Genomic DNA, 18,499 nt, shown 5'->3' on the forward strand with positions numbered 1-18,499 from the left:
GTTTCTTTTATTCCATGCTCCTTTATTCTTTGTTTCCCCACTTCTGCTCCATCCCCCTGTCTCTTTCTTAAATCTCTTCTTTTCCCTTTATCCCACATGTGATTTTTAGGTACACTTTTATTCTTTATTTTTCCTCTTCATAGCTGTTCCTGTGCCAGCTTCTTCTACTGGAAAGGGTTGTTGTAAAATAGGATGGTTACTTGAGTACACCCAAATGTCAACCTGGTTCTAACTGCCTGCAAGACTTATGCTTATTCTTCTTTTATCTCTTTCTTCTATCACTTGTCACCCCCTGTGTGTCTGTAATGTGTTTGTGTGTGCATTTGCTTTTACAGGCAAGAAAAACTCCATCCTGCAGCACAAGGTACAACATGACCTCAGCTCTGGTGTACTTAACTACCAGGAAAATGAGATCATCCAGCAGATTGTGCAGCACGACAGGGACATGGCCCACTGCGCCCACCTCTTGCAGAATGCCCCACCCCAAACACCTCCATCCCCTACCCCTGTCATCTGGGCGCCCCTCATCCAGGCCCCTCTCCAAGCAGCAGCCGCCACCACCTCAGTAGCAATTGCCTTGACACACCATCCCCACCTTCCTCCAACTCTCTTCAGGCCTCCGGTTTCTGTTCTGGGGTCCCTAAAGGACCCTCCGAGCCGGCTTAAGAAATTCCACACATTTGTTCCTTCATCAACTGCACCTGGCTCTGCTGGGGACTCTCCCTCTAGCACGCCCTCTAAAATGCGCTCTGGAGTGGACATGCCATTGCTGGCCTCTTTTCGGGCCCTGCACATGACGTCAGGTACAGGGGCAGCTGGCTCTAGCCAACAGGCCTCAGGTAGTGGAGGCCAGCGTGGACCTAGCGGGGCTGGGTCCAGTGGAGGAGGGGCCTCTGCCTTCCCATTCGGACCATACTCTTCCTCTGGTTCACCCTCCTCTAGTATGGCCCAGCTACACCCACAACCACAGCATCAACAGCCATTTCGCTCCAGCACCCCACCTCTCTCAAACCTCTTCCACCAAGGATCTATAAGTGGAAGCACAGGGTCAGGAATAAGCGGAGGGGCAGTTGGAGCCTGTGGTGGTGCTACAGGGTGGTCTTCAGGTGGAGCAGTCGGAGGGTCTGTGGAAGGAGCCACAGGAGGGGACCCTTCTTGGGTTGGAGAGGACTTTACAACTGGAACGACAGGGCCACTGCCTGGGGGCCACTTTGGGTTGGGAGGAACTACTGGTGGATCAGTGGTAGAGATCTCAGGGGAATCAATGTTAGGGATATCTGAAGGATCAGTGGCTTGTGGCAGGTTAGCAGGTGGGGCATCAGGTGGGTCTGGTGGGGGCATCACCTACGGGACAATAGGAGATGCAACCAGGAGATCAATGGGAGGGACTTCTAGAGGGTCAATAAAAAGAGCTTCTGGGGGATCAGTGGGAGTGGCTTCTGGAGAACCACTGGTTGTGACAACCACTGGAGGATCATTAGGGAGGCCTTCTGGTGGAACAATGGGATTGGTCTCTGGGGGATTGACGGGCTCTGGTGGACCACTTGCAGGGGTTTCTGGCGACTGTGTGGTAGGGAATCCTAGAGGATTGTTTGGAAGGGTTTCTGGTGCATCAACAACTAGCCATATAGGAGGAGGTGCGAGTGGGCCGGTGGAAGGGGCAATCGGAGGACATATTGGCAGAACATCAGGAGGGGCAGTGGGAAGCCATATAGGAGGGTCTACAGCTTGTCCTGTGGGAGCTACTTCTGCTGGAATTACAGCTGGACGTCTTAGTTCCTCACGTTGTCAGAGTCCAATACCTACCGGCTCGTCCAGTCCAATGCCTGGTCAGCTTCTTCATAGTCAGCCACTTCCCAAACCTCCTCAGGTGGCTCCTTTGCAGCAGTTTGCCGGAGGAGGTAGGACTACCAGTGGCTTAACCCTCTTCCATTCCCCTCCACATGGCTCCCCATCCTCCAGCAGAGGACAGCACAGCCAGCAGCCCGCTGAGGGCTCCCCTTCTTCCCTCGGTCAGTTTAGCCTGGCAGGCCTCCAGTCTGGCTTACTGCCTCACCAGATGTCCCTTGAGAGGTCTGCCCTGGCCTCCCTGGCCCAGTATGGTTCAGCAAACGCCTCCCCCTGCCTTACCCCGGTGGCGCCCAGCCCCACTATTCAGAGCCCAGTGGCCAGCAGGACTTTTCACTACAGTGAACCCTCGAGTGCCACAGGATCCCACAGTTCTCTGCTCATGCCTCAGTCTTCTCTCCCTTCACAGCTTCCCAGCCAGCCACACACAACAGGGAGAGATTCTCCGCTGGGCTGCTTTTCCGAGGACCTAAAGCTTTTATCCAGTTCGCACCCATCTCTGCCCCAGGCCTTGGGCCAACATACGGCTCAGTCCTCTGTGGAAACGGGATATTACCCCTCACCCTTTTCTTCACCCACTCTTGTGCCCAAACCCTGTAGTTCAGTGCCAGGGAGCCTGACTCCTCCAATCCAGATGTCTCCGGGGCACCCTCACCAAACTCAGTCCCCCGGGGCCTCCCCGGCCGTGCCTCTACGGAGGGCCTCTGCTGCCTACTCATCAGATCTAGAACCTCAAACTGTCCGCTCCAAACTCCCTTCCAATTTGTGAGGATCAATCACACCCTCCTGTGCTCCTCCGAACTGAAACACACACAAACGATCTCAGTGTGTGGCATTGTTTTCTTTCTGTCTTCAGACTTCACTGTGTTCCACCTCTCATTTTACCAAGATCTTAAAAATTACTGTGATTTAAAAGACACTTTACCAGGTAACTCGGAGCTCTAGAATACTCTATATTTGTTTCATGCTTTGTCCTCTTTTTTATTCATACATACTGTACATAGATAGAGATATATTTAAATGGTAAGTTAACCAAGGGACTAGGAGGGTGTGAAAAAAGATCTCCATTTTAAGGACAGTCATTTTCTTTATTTCTATAACTATGCCAAATTCATCTGATGATGTTTGGGAAGACAATTCAATGGACAACACAATAATATTCCTTTTTTTTCTGCAGGAACCTATGCACTAATACCTGCATGTATAAATTGCTTTTTGTGTGTTTCAAAAGATTTATCTAAATTTTTAGCTAAAACAAAATGCTTCGGGACAGGCTGACTCTTGTACCAACTCATACAGGATCACATATTGTTGATCCATAAATGTATCTATTAGATTGTACTTATTTATCCTCTGTATAAACTTTTCAAAACCTAATAAGAGATGGAGAAGAGACTTTAGGAAACCAAAAAGACTTTTCCTTGCGGGGTAACAATTCACCTCCTCTTTGCCCATCAATTCTTATTTTATATCACTTTATCGTAATAATACTGTTTTTTGAAGCAGGGGGAGAGGGGTTCAGCGAGCTACCCTCCATCTCAATATTGAGACATAACAGTATGAGAGCGACTGGCTTTTCTGCAGAGTCCTCGACCATGTCCTAACAAGCTCACTCTGTCTTCCAAGCTCATGCCGCTAATGTGTGTAGAAAGCATGTGTTGTTTTTTTCCTCCTGACTGTGCTCAACTGTTAATGTGTGAGTGTTGGTGAGAATAAGTGTGTGATTCAGTGGAACTGTCGGATGCAAGGCAAGACTTTTCCCTGGACTGATCAAAAGGATATTTGCCTTTTTCACACACAAACTAGGACTTCCATTAACCACAGCTTGTGTGTTGCATAGTGTAGCACTCAAACCGTTCAAAACTATAATAATATCCCCAAAACTAGCCTTTCAGTCATTTTAGCAAATGCAGTAGATAAAGTCCACAAGCTGAAATATCCGAAAAGTGCTAGAAACAGAAATATGCCACTTGATATTTGATTTGTGCTTTACTTCTTTTTCTGTAGCTGCTATGTGATCAACATAGACCTGTTTCCTCATTGAGGGTCAGTGCTGAGTTTGAGATGATGAATGTATGTACATTTGGTGTTGCTAAAAGTAAGTACTGTAGCGATGGTGGATGCACTGAAGGCACGTTTGTCCCGGGGCTTAAGAGACTGTTCGTAACTAAAAAGGTCATGGGTTAAATATCTTTGACAGACATTTTCATCAGCAGCCATTTCTCCTGCCAAAGTGTCCTTTAGCAAGACACAGAACCGACTCAATTGTTGTGAGGCAATCTGGATACATGACTCAGTAAGTTGCTTAAAATAGCCCACTGTTTACTGCATGTTCTCCGCTGAGGTTTGCCATACTGCTGTGCTACTTCTGTAACTCTGTGAGATATTGCTTGCATGAAGGTGCAGGGAAGACATTGACAACCATTAGTTTAAGTTTTGTCCCAACGATCATTTTACAGGGTTCCTACAGTTATCAAAATCCTGGAAAAAGTTTTGAAATGAGGAATTTCAGGCCTGGAAATTGTTAAGTTTCTGCCATGTCAGGAAAAAAAAACACAAAAAAAAGATCAGTGTCAGGGGTCATTGATCCACTTGGAGTGGGTTAGACTGATTGGACATGACAGTGATCAACTTTCCTTTATTAGGGTAACGCTTAGATTCAGTTTTGTTTAACGAAAAATAAATGCTTACAGATGCTTACAGAAAAATTATAATCTAGACACATCAAATTGCATTGACATTTACAGAATGTTAGGGTCTCTATCCCCCAAATAAGGGGCACGGCCTTGCAAAGTATCTGTACGTGCTGGGCTGGTTCGCTGGAAATTGGCATAAGCAGCAAGTTGTGGTGGAAGCGAACGCTAGCAGTTAGCTTATCTGCAAACGCCTCAGAAGTGCATGTCTAATCATTTTTTGTATGTATCGCTATATAGGCCTACCCATTTTAAACTAATTTTAAAAAGTAATGGGCATGGGGTGAAATACTGTAGAAGAGTTATGGAAAAGTTTTTAAAAATTCATTGGTTAAAAATGTGTGGGAACCCTGACCTTAAATCGACCACACATTATTGAAAGATATGAACTTTTAAATGAGTTCTTGCAGGTATCTCTGAATTCATATAATATTTATACATGGAGCAAATCTAGATTTAGCTGTTTGCAAAAATCAGAGATGGAAATAGTTTGATTATGTTTTCCTTTATAATCTTGTGGCACTGGCAAAGAGCCTCACGGTGGTCAAGAAGACTTAATACAGGAGGAAGTTATCAGTGAACTCCCAAAGGAGTGCAGCAGTGATATGCTTCTACATATTTGTCTGTAGCTCATCACCAAGACAGACCCGGGTTCCACTCAGACAGCTGAGTCCCTTACTCAGTCACAGAACTCAGCCACAGCAGCCTAATTTAACAAGACATGTCTGTAATCCCTTGACCCTCACAGGCTATCATGGACTCGCACACAGAGGTGCACAGTGACCACGCTCTCCCCTCATTACAGTTCCCAGAGGTCCCCATAATGAGGTATAGCAATACACATGACATGACATGACACACAACTGCACATATGCACATTTACAAACATGCATACAATAACCAGAGCACACATTTACTGCTCCGGGCAAATGTTAGAAATATTCATCATTCTTTTTTTTTTTTCTTTTTTTTTTTATTTATCCACAGAATTTTATGATGTTGAATATATTCTTGACTGAATTTGCAGCAAGGTAATCTATGACCAATTGGTTTTCCACTTTGTAATTGCAGTCGGATCAGCCAGGCCAGTTTATTTAGCTAGCAGTTCTTCCCACTTTTATGATTAGAGATTTCATGTAAGATTTGTGTTGAAGTCATGAAAACATGCACTGTGACTATTGGTAGACATGGGATATTATCCATTATCCATTTGGAATAACTCTTTAGTCTTTTATCGCAAGCAACGTGCTCTAAGAAAATGGCTACCCCTACATTGCTATATTCATCAACTGCCATGTAAGATATTGGAGCGACATTGTCATTAAATAACAACAGTCTTCCATCACCAGCCTAAAAGACATGTCTATTGTGGAAACCTGCAACTGTGTTTTAAGCAACACTGTTGATGTGTTACATTTTAGGATGCACTGCATTGTTTGATAATGCATTTTCGTATTTTTGTTTGGATAACTGGTCAAATGCAGACATTTTTTATGTGAAGTCAAGATCATTTTGGTACAAAAAATTCCGCAATAGCGTTGAATATGAAAACATATAGCAACAATCAATGAGTATTGTTTGCATGTGAAAAAGTAGTCTGGTTTTTGCACTTATTCCAAAAAAGACATTAAGATGTTTACATGGCTAATGAAACAGAAGATTTCACTAATAAAACCATTTACATGCAGCCGTACATACTCAGATTAACTTGTCCTAACTTGTCTTTGACCATGTAAAAATATAGAACAATGGAACAGCTGGAGTTGCTTGTGCTGTTTTCCTTCTTTGCAGCATACTAGGATTGTTTCAAAGTTATCTACTTGTGGCGGACTTGTTGGCCCACTTGAACACAGCCTCCTTCTTCCATTCAGTCAGCCGCCTTCTTATAAAAGGTCTTTGAAGCGATATTTGCTCATATCCAAAAACCTGTTTATATCCAAGTCAGTCACGATGTTTAAAAGTAGTGTTTTTCTCCTTCTGACCAGAAATGTGTACTTTACTTTTGGGCATGCATCACTACCCCAGCCTGGCAAACTGTTTGTGAGCAGCATTGTGTACAATGTATCCACGTCAGCGACAGAGCCAACTGTAAACGGACAAGAGGCCATGTGTAGCAAACTGTAAAATCTCGAGTTGAGTTGCATGTTACAATGACTGTATACTTGTCCAAATAATCTTATTAAAACCCGAATAATACTGACATATCCCACATGTCTTAACCTGAAAATGCTAAATTCAGAAAAGGCCTAATTCGGGAACATCTAAACGAAATGCGCTGTTTACATGACTTGCATTAAATGTAGAATATTGTCATATTCAGAATAATAGTGTGCAATGTAAGCATTGCTACAAATAACAGTGGTTAGCATATGGATTATTTGTTGTATTATATCAGAATTACCTCATTTTGCAACTACACACAACAGCAACTACACCAACAGCTGAAATGCAGTATGTCAGGGCATGATCTGTGTTACTAGTCATTTGAAATGTAAGATAACAATAACTGACATAGGCATAGACAAGACAGAGAGAGGGGAAGTGGGCGCAGCAAGAACTCTATGATTAGTTTATCATTACGCAATTACTCTTGAATTAGATTACGTAAGTGAAATCAATAATGGATCATAGCGTTCATCTGGATACACATGACCTTTTCATGGTCCTCTTCACAGACGGAGCAGGCGTTACTAATGGCTAGAGCAGTGTTTTGCTCACCTCTCCCACATTTAACACCATCTGCAATAAACAGCTATCAGAAAGCTCTGAAACCTTTACGTAGGCCTGGCAATAGGAGGCCTGGCACTTTTAACCGCACTTTTAACCCATGTAATCCTGAATTTTTCCCAGACATAAAACGATCTAGATCATGTGTCATTAGTAACCCTTTGAAATAATTATTTTTTTTTTAATGGTTATGAAAAAGTAGGTGAAAAAGTATGTTTTATGGTTGGTCACAATTGTGACCGGTGGGATTATGTGGGATTATATGTCTACCATTAATTGACTGAATTAACATCTCTCCTATGCAATCTGCAAAATTCTTATATATCCCAGCCCAAAAGCCTTAAGCGGTCTTGGCCAGCCTGTCTGGTTTGTAGAGGCCCTTGACTCATCTGACTAGACCTTCTGGTGGGTAGAGGCCCTAAAACAGTGATCCTCAACTGATGGCCTGTAGACAAAATCTGGTCCCCAATAACTGCCCCCCCCCCCCAACCATTGTCTAATTCACAATTTAAGTTATTTACACCGGAAAATGTTTTTGTACCTTTAGTATACATAAGGCGCCAGAGTGCATAAAACAGCATCAAAATAGATTTTTTGTACCAATGAAGGATCCCCCATACCCCCCAACAGAGGTCCTAGCTAAGACCCTAATGTCCTAAAATCCTAGAAACATCCTAAAATCATCAAAACGTCCTAAAACCCTGCCATGTCCTAAAATCCTAGAAACATCCTAAAATCATGGACATGTCCTAAAATTAGAGAAACCTCCTAAAATCCTAGGAATATCTTAATGTCCTAAAAACATCCCAAAGTCACAGAAATTGTGGCGATGTCCTAAAATCAAAGAAACATGCTTAACTCATGAAATTTCCTTAAATCCTTGAAATGTCCTAAAATCCTACAAAGTCCTAAAATCCTACAAAGTCCTAATATCCTTGAAATGTGTTAAAATTCGAGAAATGTCCTTCTATCCTAAAATCCTAGAAGCATCCTATAATCCTGGACGCTCTAAACTCCTAGAAATGTCCTAAAATCCTAGAAATGTCCTAAGATTCTAGAAATTTCCTAAAATCCTAGAAACATTTATGGAGATACTGCGACTGGCCCCTGGCCTCCTGTCATTTTGCAAAAGTGGCCCCCAAGCAGAGCAAGTATTCCTGTCCTAAGCTGTTCTGACTGGACCCTCTGGCAGGTAGAAGCCCCTGGCTTTTCTTATCAACAGTGGAGTGGGGCTGGGGAAGGGGGTGAATGAAGAGGGGGGGGTCATCATCACTGATAACATTGGTCCTGTCATGATCTGTTTGCATAAATTCATCATATGAATTTAAATAGCCAGGCTTGCAAATTACTATGTATGTGTATAAGTATGTGTATACCTAGATACACTGTGTTATCTGTGTTGCAAATGTACATATCAATACTACACACCTTAAAGATGATGTGTACCAAAAATCTATGTCCTATCTTTATGTTAACATACTGTAATAACCTTTTGTTTTGGAGCTTCAACACAGTCATCCTCTTCTCATGGTGCAGCCCGGAGGACAACTGCTCTGGTCATAAACATGTGACATTGCACATAGTTCATTGAGACCCTTTATGATTTCAGTATTTGCTGTAAATGCAAAGACCACCATCCATAGGGGCGATGTGCTGGGAGGGACAGAGCTCTGTGACAGAAATGACCGTATGTAAACACAAAGAACTGTTTCACCTCTGGAATACTGATGGTCTAACCACAGTGCAGGCGCTGGCCTTCCTGTACCTGTTAGCTTTGCACTGCATTAAAGCAGACACACTGCTGTGCCTCGCACATCAGGGAAAAAAAGTCCCCTTTTTTCCCTCACAATATGACCTTATTAAAGTGTGGAGCTGGAGAACAGTTTGAAACCAGTCTGCAAGACAAAGGTGTAGATGTGAGGAGACATTGATGCACTAAGAAAATAATGTAGTTGGACTTTTATCCATGGGGAAGACAGGTGGAGAGGCACCCTATGGGGTACTCATGCTGACGCCGTACCTGTTTCTCGGAGGACTTGTGGCATGTCCCCCATACCTATTGTTCCTGAGTGGATGTTTGTCAGTGTGGTATTGATTGGATGGACATGAGGGAAAGCTTTGAGTGTTTGCAATGTAGCTGGCAGCTAGGGTGTCTGTGTGTGTGTGTGTGTATGTGTTTGTGTGTCTGTGTGTGTGTGTGTGTGTGTGTGTGTGTGTGTGTGTGTGTGTGTGTGTGTGTGTGTGTGTGTGTGTGTGTGTGTGTGTTCACTATGCTGCCCGCCAGGGTCGATGGCTGGGGCTGGACGCTGTCGGAGGAGGGTGGGACAGGGAGGCACAGGTCAAAGCCTACAGGGAGATAGACATTGGATAGGGATTGATTAGTTGGCTTGAACTTAGTCAGGTCCATTATCACAGATAAGTGGTTTAGGGGAGGGTTGGGTGGACGCACAGTGTATCAGCTGAATCTGTCACTGTCAGTTACAGAGCTGACACAATCTGCATGATGTCCTGTCTGTTTAATCTGGGCCGACATCTTTGCAAAATCTCCCCCTTCTTGGACTTTTTATGCAAGAAAACTGCCGGTTTTTATGAAATTTAAGAAAAGCATTTTCTGATTGATGACCATGCCGCTTTGAAATGATGTAATGTAAATGAAAAGGGGTTTCAGAACAGTTTTCACAACTCACCGAAGACCATGTAATCCTTCATTCTGCGTAAAGACATGAAAATAACCAAAATTGGAGTAACAAGATTTCCACCTGACAGTGATGTTTATACTTCAAGGGGATTTGCTAATTCCATCCTCCCAGACTATTTGCTGCAGCCTTATATGTAGCGTAATGTAGTATAGAGACACTGTTTTTTAGAGGAATCAGCTGGGAATTAGATAAGGAGGCTTTGAAACTTTGTGTCTTTTGAAAGAAGCAAATAAAGAAAAACAACCGTGACTCACTTGCTCACGCTGGGAACTATTTCCATGATGTCTCCCCGTGTCACCCATCTAAACATGGGAAGAAAACAGCTGTATGAGAGCAACAGTGGAAATGCCAGTGAAGGGCAGCTAAAGGATGGCAATAGCTGTCAGCACTGTGTCCAAATGCTCCGAGCAAGTCTGTTCAGAAAACAGCTCAGAGGAAATAGTGGAGAAGCATCCGACATGTCTGTGTTTTGATCCTGTAAGGTATTATTTCTTCATTTTAATATCTTGCTTTGCTATGAATTGGTTGTTCTATTTGAAGTGAATCTAATCTAGGTCAGGGCTACCGAGTCATGTGTTTGGGGTAAAAAATGAATCTAAATTCGTAATGTCTGGCAGAAGTTATTAATCTTTTCCTCCGCCTGTGGCCAGGCCTGGCTCTGGCCCTGCTGTTGGCCCTAGCTAGATGTGTTGCAAAGCAGCCAGCAGGTTTGTAAGTTGCTTCAGCGCAACCGCCCCCATCGCAGCGCTTTGGTGGAGCTCCACATGGCACCTATTTCTAAACTCATGGTTGTTTCTGTAAAGCAGCATTCTCAGATTCGGTTTGGGGGACTTCCAATTTCACTGCCTAATCTTAGGCTCGCTTCTCCCCTTTGTGCCATTCTACTAGCCCATGAATATGGGGTTGGTGAATCAGCAATGCACACTAATGAAATCATTTGCTGTGATTGAGGATTAAATGTAGCAGCAGTGGAATTGAACCTGCAATTTCTCCGGGGAGAAAAAGAGGTGTGTTTATTTAGTTTTTCTTCCGAGGCCCTCATTATTCATTCATGACCACAAATCCCTCCTACCCTTCTCACAAATGCTCAATTTATTTTGTACACAAGCACCAGAATCAGGTGTTCCATATGACAATGTACCTCAGATTGATTGGATATCATATGAAGATTGCTATACATGGTGAAAAGTTGTGTTTACCGTAGCGTCTAATGCGACTGACCTCTTTTGCTGCCGCTCCAGTGAAATGGAATAACACGACAGTAATGTTATTTTGACCACAAAGTGAGCTGTTGGGCAGTGTAACCTGGATATGACCCAGTTTAGAGATACCATGCAACAGTGGAGAGCATACAAATTCACACTAAGGCTGTGTCACCTAAACATCCTTCTGGGTAAACGGTAGCTGACTGGCAGGAGTCTCTTTGTAGCTGTTGATATTAAGTAATCGACTGAACTCATTTGACATGGTTCTGTAACATAACAAATATGAAAATTTGTCCTTAAAATCCATGTTTCTCTACTGATGCTGATCAGAAAATCCTGTGTGGAAGCCATAGGTGAGGCTGCTCTTCACTGGATTAGTCTGGGTGGGGGGGCAGAAAGGGCAAGTTTGTACTACATTTGGAGAGATGAGGGTTTACATCCTGCTTCTCAAAGCTACCCTTCATTTGCTGAAGTATGTACTATAATTCCAGTTAATCTGATGTTGGGATCATAATGTGGACTTACTTATACAGATTTATATATTTCCATAGGACCTATTTATATTTCTGCATTTATTTTAGACTCTCTTAATAAGTGATGTCATCACCATAACAGATAATTATAAGCAATGTTCACCAAACTGTGTGTCTGTACAGAGTTCATAACATGTCCATGATTTTTAAAGCAACATGTCATTGTGTAACCTTTGGTGCGATGCAGGAGTGGGACATTTTTTCGCTACAGACTAAGACTTTCTACCTGAAGGCTCAACCTTTTTTTGTTTCGTGAAGGCAGTGACTGGTTCAACACTTCTTTTGAGGACGACCTTTTGGGATTGGACAGTATTTTGACCGCTTTGCTATTGATCAATGGATATCTATTTTTTCTGCATTTAACATGGGAACCATGGGAAAAAGCAATAAGGGAACTGTACAGGTATGGTGTGACAGGATGTGGACCTGCGGGACATTGCACCAACCCACATGACAACCACACACACAGTAGCCGTGGCTCGTGGTTTGTGCGGCGGTGAAAGGAGTGAGGCAAAAACTGCATTGTCGATAAGCACACATACTGGATGAAATAAAACGGTATAGAATAAAATATAAGGAACACCTGCCTGGAGTGTTTTTTCCTCTCTGTTAACATGCAGCATGCTCTCAATTGCAATTGAGTTAGATATGGCTCGGTGCAATATGTGCACCTCTTAAGGGCATTCTGACACCATTTTATTGTATCTTTTTTTTCCAACCTTGTGTGCAGCTGGGTGCAGGAAATGGCGAATTTGCAAGGTTGCTCATTATTTTCTCCCTCTGTCTTTTGAGAGGTGTCAATAAGCAAAAGCCTTTCGTGCTCACAGATGCACACAAAGAGTGGTCAAGAGACAGGTGAAGCTCCTCAGAATGCTGCAAATGTTGGCAGACTGTAAAAAGAAGGACAGTCTGCGTCTGCCCCTGTGAGCACTCAGCCATCTGCTTCATTAGAATTCCCCCTTGAGGTAACCTTCCCGTCTCCAAGAGCAACTCATTGAAAGTGAAGCGCTTTGTTTTAGATTGTCTATTGTAATTACACATTATTCTCCTCCTCTGATGCCTGCCTGCTGAGAGAAGAGGAGCCGGCTTTTAGTCACATCCGACGGCGACAAAATAGCGTGGTGTAAACTCTGTATGGCCACCACTGCCACGTAAGCCCTCCTGTATGCCGCCTCCGTGTAGTTTTTGTGTGGCGGGCCAGATAGCGAGGTCATGGTGACATCCTCACAGTTGAGGTGGCTTGTCTCTATGCTGCCATAGAGGGAAGACCAGCACTAATGCCTTCCTCTGCAGCATCTGGGATAATCTGCTCTAGTTCTCCTTGGGTCAAACTCAACAGTAATTAATCCTACCATTACCCTGCAGGCCTCAGGGTTAAAGCACTGTATATGCATGTGTCTCAAGTTTTTCCAAAAAGCCCCTTTCAACTCTATGCTGGTACTGGAGGAGGGAGAGCGCCTCGACTTTTACATAAATTAAAATGTTTTAATAGTGACATTTGAGAGGGACATGGGGATTTGGGTGGATTTCAGTCTGCCAGAGGGGTGAAACTTGAGTGTCATAAAACTCGTAAGATCTGTACTGAGCAATAGTGATTCAAAAGTGGAATTGTTACATAAATTCAGTACATAAAAAAGTGCCATTATCTTCTTTTCGCCTCCTCTTTTTTTGCTTTTTCCCTATCTGGCTTTTTAAGCTTGTTTTTAAGAAAAATGCTTTTCCTTTTCCCAAATCTTCTCATGCTCATAGCATATGGGCCTGGCACTTTATTTTTTGGCAGCCCAGGGCCCAGAGCACTCAGACACACACACAGTAACTACAGCACATCCGTATTAGTGAATTTTTTCCCTCTAAAACCCTGCTGTCAAAGCCTTTTGACATCTGCCAGTTTGTTCACAAATATTGTCCAAATGCCAACTTTGCAATGCTCCAGCTTTTGATGCGCATGGCTGAAAGTTTTCTTTTTTGTGTCAATGTGTATGTGTGTTTCCATGCATGTGGGTGACTCTGTGTACTTGTGTATGCCTCCTGGGATTAAGTTCATGAAAGCATACGCATGGATAACATCAGAAAGATGGCCACAGGTTGCCAACCTGATGTCCCCACTCTGCCTCTTGCTCTGCCAACCCCCCGCCCAAAAAGCCCAGGTCCTTTGCTTGCTCCTTCCCTCCCTGGCAAAAATATCATGATGGCCAGAAATGGGCCATATGTGCCCTACTTAGAGGTAGAGGAAAATGCTGACAAAATGACTCAACTATGTGTGGGTTAGAAGTAGGAATAAAAGGCTGCTAAGGTTGAAGCTAATAGCTCCTATCATCAGGAGAGGACATATGAAATGTGATTAGCCCAGCGGTGAATGCACATCTGTCAAATTCAATTTCCTTGTGTATTATTAACTCATGGACTTTGAGGGCACTCTATAATCCAGTGGTGGAAAGTATCATGTACATTAGCTCGAGTAATGTACTTAGGCACATTTTAAGGTACTTGTACTTCAGCTGATTATTTCAATTTAGCTCTACTTTCCTTCTATTCCACAACATTTTAGAGGGAGGTGTTATACTACATTTTTGGCTTGTTGTGACTCCTCACAAAAAAAACCTGTGCTATGATGGGGCCTGCCAGTTCATAATTGTTCCATAAGAGACATTTCACCTCTAACTTTTACGTGGCATCATTTAAATAAATGTCTGAATCACAACAAGTAAAAAACCACCAATATATCATTAAAAAAGCAGGGTTGGCTGTTCAATCGCCTTCTCCTTTTTGCTGTAAAGTTGGGCACTTTAATATGGGTCTATAGGGATTGACTGGCTTCCAGAGCCAGCCTCGGGCATTTATTTACAGAACTGCAGTTTTTGGCACTTCTGTATTGGACTCTTTCTTCAGCCCCAGAGGTTGGCGCTTGTTGTTGGTTGATGTTGAAGTTGCTTCCAATGGTAAGGTCATTGCCTTGAGTGGTAAAATAAATAAGTCAATAGTTAAGGGTAAAATTGGAAAGAACTTTGGTTTAAGTACTATTGTATGTCTGTACTGCTAGTAACTTAAAGCTGGGGTATGCAGTTTTCTGGAAAGGGCAACAAAACAGTCCAGCAGAATTTAAAATACACCTGCCTCTTGCAGCTCTTGAAACCTGGTGTTTCCCATACACTGATTTATTTAATCTTATTTCATTTAGAGCTGTCTTTCTATTTTATCAGACAAATGAGACAACCACAAATGAGACGGACATTGCCTGCTCTCCTCCCAGTGAGGTCATCTTTAACAGCTGGATGTAAGGCGGAGGACCTGTGATTTTAGTCTCTAGCTAGTTGACCTTTAATTAGCCACATTAGGCAGTTGTTGCAAATGCTGGATTAGCATCAGCTTTCTATGCAGGATTCTCTGTCACTGATTCAGGGTTTTGACCATCTGACAGGACGTGCACGTGCATCTGCAATAGGATGCCCTCTCTCTGAAATGACCTGTTATGGTCAAGGTCTCCTGTCACAGGGCAAGACTTAATAAAGCTTAAAATCAGAGCCAAGAGGAGGTGCAGAAGTCAAGGTTTCTCTGAATTAAAATATGCCCAAGGGTTACTGTAGAAATTTTGTCCAGTGATGGCAAAATAAAACTGCCTACCCCAGCTTTAAGTAGGATTTTAAATTAAGATGGATTATGTTTGATAGAGTAATTTAAGGTTATGATATTGGTTGTTTTACCCAAGTAAATGATCAAAGTGCTTCCATCACTACTATATGCGAACTGTGCTCATACTGTGATGTACACTGAGAGTAATTCGTAACATATATCTACCCCTTACTTCACCTTTTCTGGTCATTTCCGTGTTATCGGTTAAGTGTTAATCAGAACAGAGGGAGATGGACTTTGATGTGATGATGTGTTGCTTTGACCTGCGACCTCACTGTGATATGTCAACACATGAACCAGCAGCTCAAGTTGTCACCCTGCCATCTGCTAAAAGTCTGTCCTAAATGTCCATTTCTAAGTGTAGCTAATCCCCCCCTCCAGACGAACCCTCAGAGACTGATACAGTTAGCTGCCTATTTCTGACCGGGGAGGCTTAAATCCATCTTGCAATGCTCATAAAATGTTTAAATACTGTTTATTGAAACGGCCCTCGAGATTGAATTGCAGAGATTAATTCCAGAATTTGATATCCGCTATTTCTAAAATATGACCCCTACTCTGCTTAACTGATTGCTGGCATGAGAGGAAAATATTCTAGTGGATATTTTGGGGGATTTTAATTTAAAGGAGAGTGTTTTTTGGAAACCCTGAACAGTAAGCCGATATAGTTTTCTCTCCACAACAAACATTTTGCAAAGAAACCAAATATATTTTAATATATTAGCATGCTATATTGTTCAGTGGATGATTCTTGCATATTTCATAAAACCTCTCTTTCCTCTAAATATAATAATGGAAAAAGAAACCCAGAGGAACTCATTTAAAAGAGAGGAAAACGCCACTTTCTTTATTTAGCAATTATAATCCTCCATGACTGGCGATCCCTGCAATACCATCCTCCTCCACTTCCTCATCCTTTCCCCCATTGAGAGTTGATGGGGAAAACAATCTCATCCCGCTTTCCCCCTTGGCTCTGGAGATGCCGCATCCCTCACCATACACACCATTGCTTGCTTTTCACAGTGTGAGGGTAAACTGTAGGGTGCAGAAGGCCCAACCCCCCACGCCCGCAGCCTCTGTTCTCTGTTTATCATATTAGTCCGTGCCCTTGAGCATTTTGCAGCCAGACTCATCCTTTGAACTAAAGAGAGAAAGCAGACCAGGGCGGCCATACCATAAATCATGTGGGTTTAAATTCTGACAGTAAATGGCCTTGTACTTAACCGTCGCCAGGCTTCAGAATGGAGCATCTTGATTGGCTGTCTTTGGTAGGCTTGCGCTCCTGTCATGACTCCTCTTCCAGCCTCGAGAGAGATCAGAACAGTGCAGTCCTTTTTCATTTTCTCTTAAAAAAACTAAATAAATATTACCAGCACAATATGCTGTGTGATAAAATCATGTCAATGTGAGAGTCTGCTATTAAGAGCTGGGGGAGCCAGGATCAAATTATCATCCTCCATATGTATCTAAAAAGGCTTAATTACACCAGTGGAGGACTAGCCATTGTTCAGAATAATTAAGATGGCTGGAGTGTCATTAGTGCTTCCCGTAGTTATAACTTTGCAGGAGAGCCAGTCCGTTGAGCAGAAGCACTCTTGGAGGGGAGAAGAGGAGCAATTTTGGAGTCAGCCATCCAATGCACTGAATGTCACACTGGTCCTGCTGACCTCCATGCTTCATCTCACCTGCAAATGAATGTCTTAACTTCTGGTGGGAGGGGGGAGGAATTGCAGCCCGTTCACATAGTGGATTCCAAGCCTATATAAAATGTGACTGGAATCCACTGCACAAACAGGCTGCAGTCCTTATGATTCAAAAACAAACAACCATTCCTGCAGTGAATATTTTGCACGCTCCAAATTCACAAACAAATGTTTTTCATCAGCAAGGTAACAGATGGAATGCACATGGCGATAGAGTCACAGCCAGCATTGCGATCATCCTCCTTATGTCAAATGGCCTGTAATGTTATGTCATATAGCCCAGGAGAGCTGTTACATATACCAGCGCTGAGTGAAACTAGAGTCAGCCATGATTGTTAGACTTCAGCACAATGAAACCCTGAAAGGCCTTTCACTGAATGATTTCTTTTCCCATTATGGAACATAAAAATTCACCGTCGCTGACCACCTCTGGTGTGCTTAAGAGTCAGAAATAGATCTCACTATCAGGCTTAAAGGACTGTTGAACAATCAGCAGCACATTCACAAAGAGAGAGCTGTGAAGGCAGGAGGAGAGGGGTGGATGAGAGGGGAGGGAGGCAGCGACAGAAGAATGAGAGGTGGGTGAAAAGAGAGACCTCGAGCAAAATTAATTAGGTTTGACACAATGGCTACATGGTCTAAATTATGAAACACCTATAATTGATTGACATTCCTTATTGTCCAGGTATAGTTCACTTTTGCCTGTTGTTGCAAAGGTCACCTTGAAATGATTTCTGCGCTTTTGCCAATACAACTTCAGAAAGAATCAAGTCACCTAGCACTTTAAGAGATTTGCGGATCAGTCAGGCATTTGGTGATACTGCCATTCTCTCCTTCTGCCTGTCAGCACTGCAGAGTTGTACCACTTATGCCAGTCTCTTGACAACAGAGAGAGCTATTGTGTAAAGAAAAAAAATCTGCATGTGACTGCGCATAGAAAAGATCTCATTCAGCCAAAGTAAAAACACAGCAATGGTTGAGATTTGGTTAAAGGTGCAAAAACTACGAATTCTGCTAACAATGGCAACAGCGCTGACAGAGCTGAAAGGGCATAATTAACATCCAATATGTTTACCTGGTGAATGTAAATACAATATTCAATCTTCCTTTAGCTCTGTTTTTAGTTTCTACCCTCTCCTGAAGGACATAATCTCGCTATAAAGCCCTGTCAAGTCAAAGGGAGCTGCAGATTTTCACGATACATTTCTTTGGGTTTATAACCGCAAGCCACCCATTCAAACTGTAATTACATTGTGACTTGATACAGTGTTATTTTAAAAAATATTGATTAAACCTGCGAGCCAACATGACTATTCAGAACAAATGACGTGATAAGATAGGGCCATTTGCATTTTTGCGTCAGTCACCAAAGTAAAAAGTTCCATCATGACGAGAACATTGGAAAACAGATTTTTTTTTTTCAACGTAAAACTACTTTATTCAGTGTTTATACTGGTTTAA

The 18,499-nt window shown here is 42.9% G+C and overlaps 1 protein-coding gene across 3 annotated transcripts in view; it reads left to right on the forward strand.

Moving 5' to 3' along the window:
- Positions 1–12,613, forward strand: part of hcn4 (hyperpolarization activated cyclic nucleotide-gated potassium channel 4) — a 90,572-nt gene extending 77,959 nt beyond the window's left edge. For all 3 annotated transcript variants that reach the window (XM_088080075.1, XM_088080081.1, XM_042515660.2), the window contains one exon: positions 336–12,613. In XM_088080075.1, the coding sequence (XP_087936201.1) occupies positions 336–2,617 (2,282 nt within the window). In that variant the 3' untranslated portion in view covers positions 2,618–12,613. The remainder of the gene's footprint in view (positions 1–335) is intronic.
- Positions 12,614–18,499: the final 5,886 nt, after the last annotated feature.

This window comes from Plectropomus leopardus, chromosome 1 (assembly GCF_026936395.1).
Source record: "Plectropomus leopardus strain MGB_pleo_1.0 chromosome 1, ASM2693639v1, whole genome shotgun sequence".
Taxonomy (NCBI): Eukaryota; Metazoa; Chordata; class Actinopteri; order Perciformes; family Serranidae; genus Plectropomus; species Plectropomus leopardus.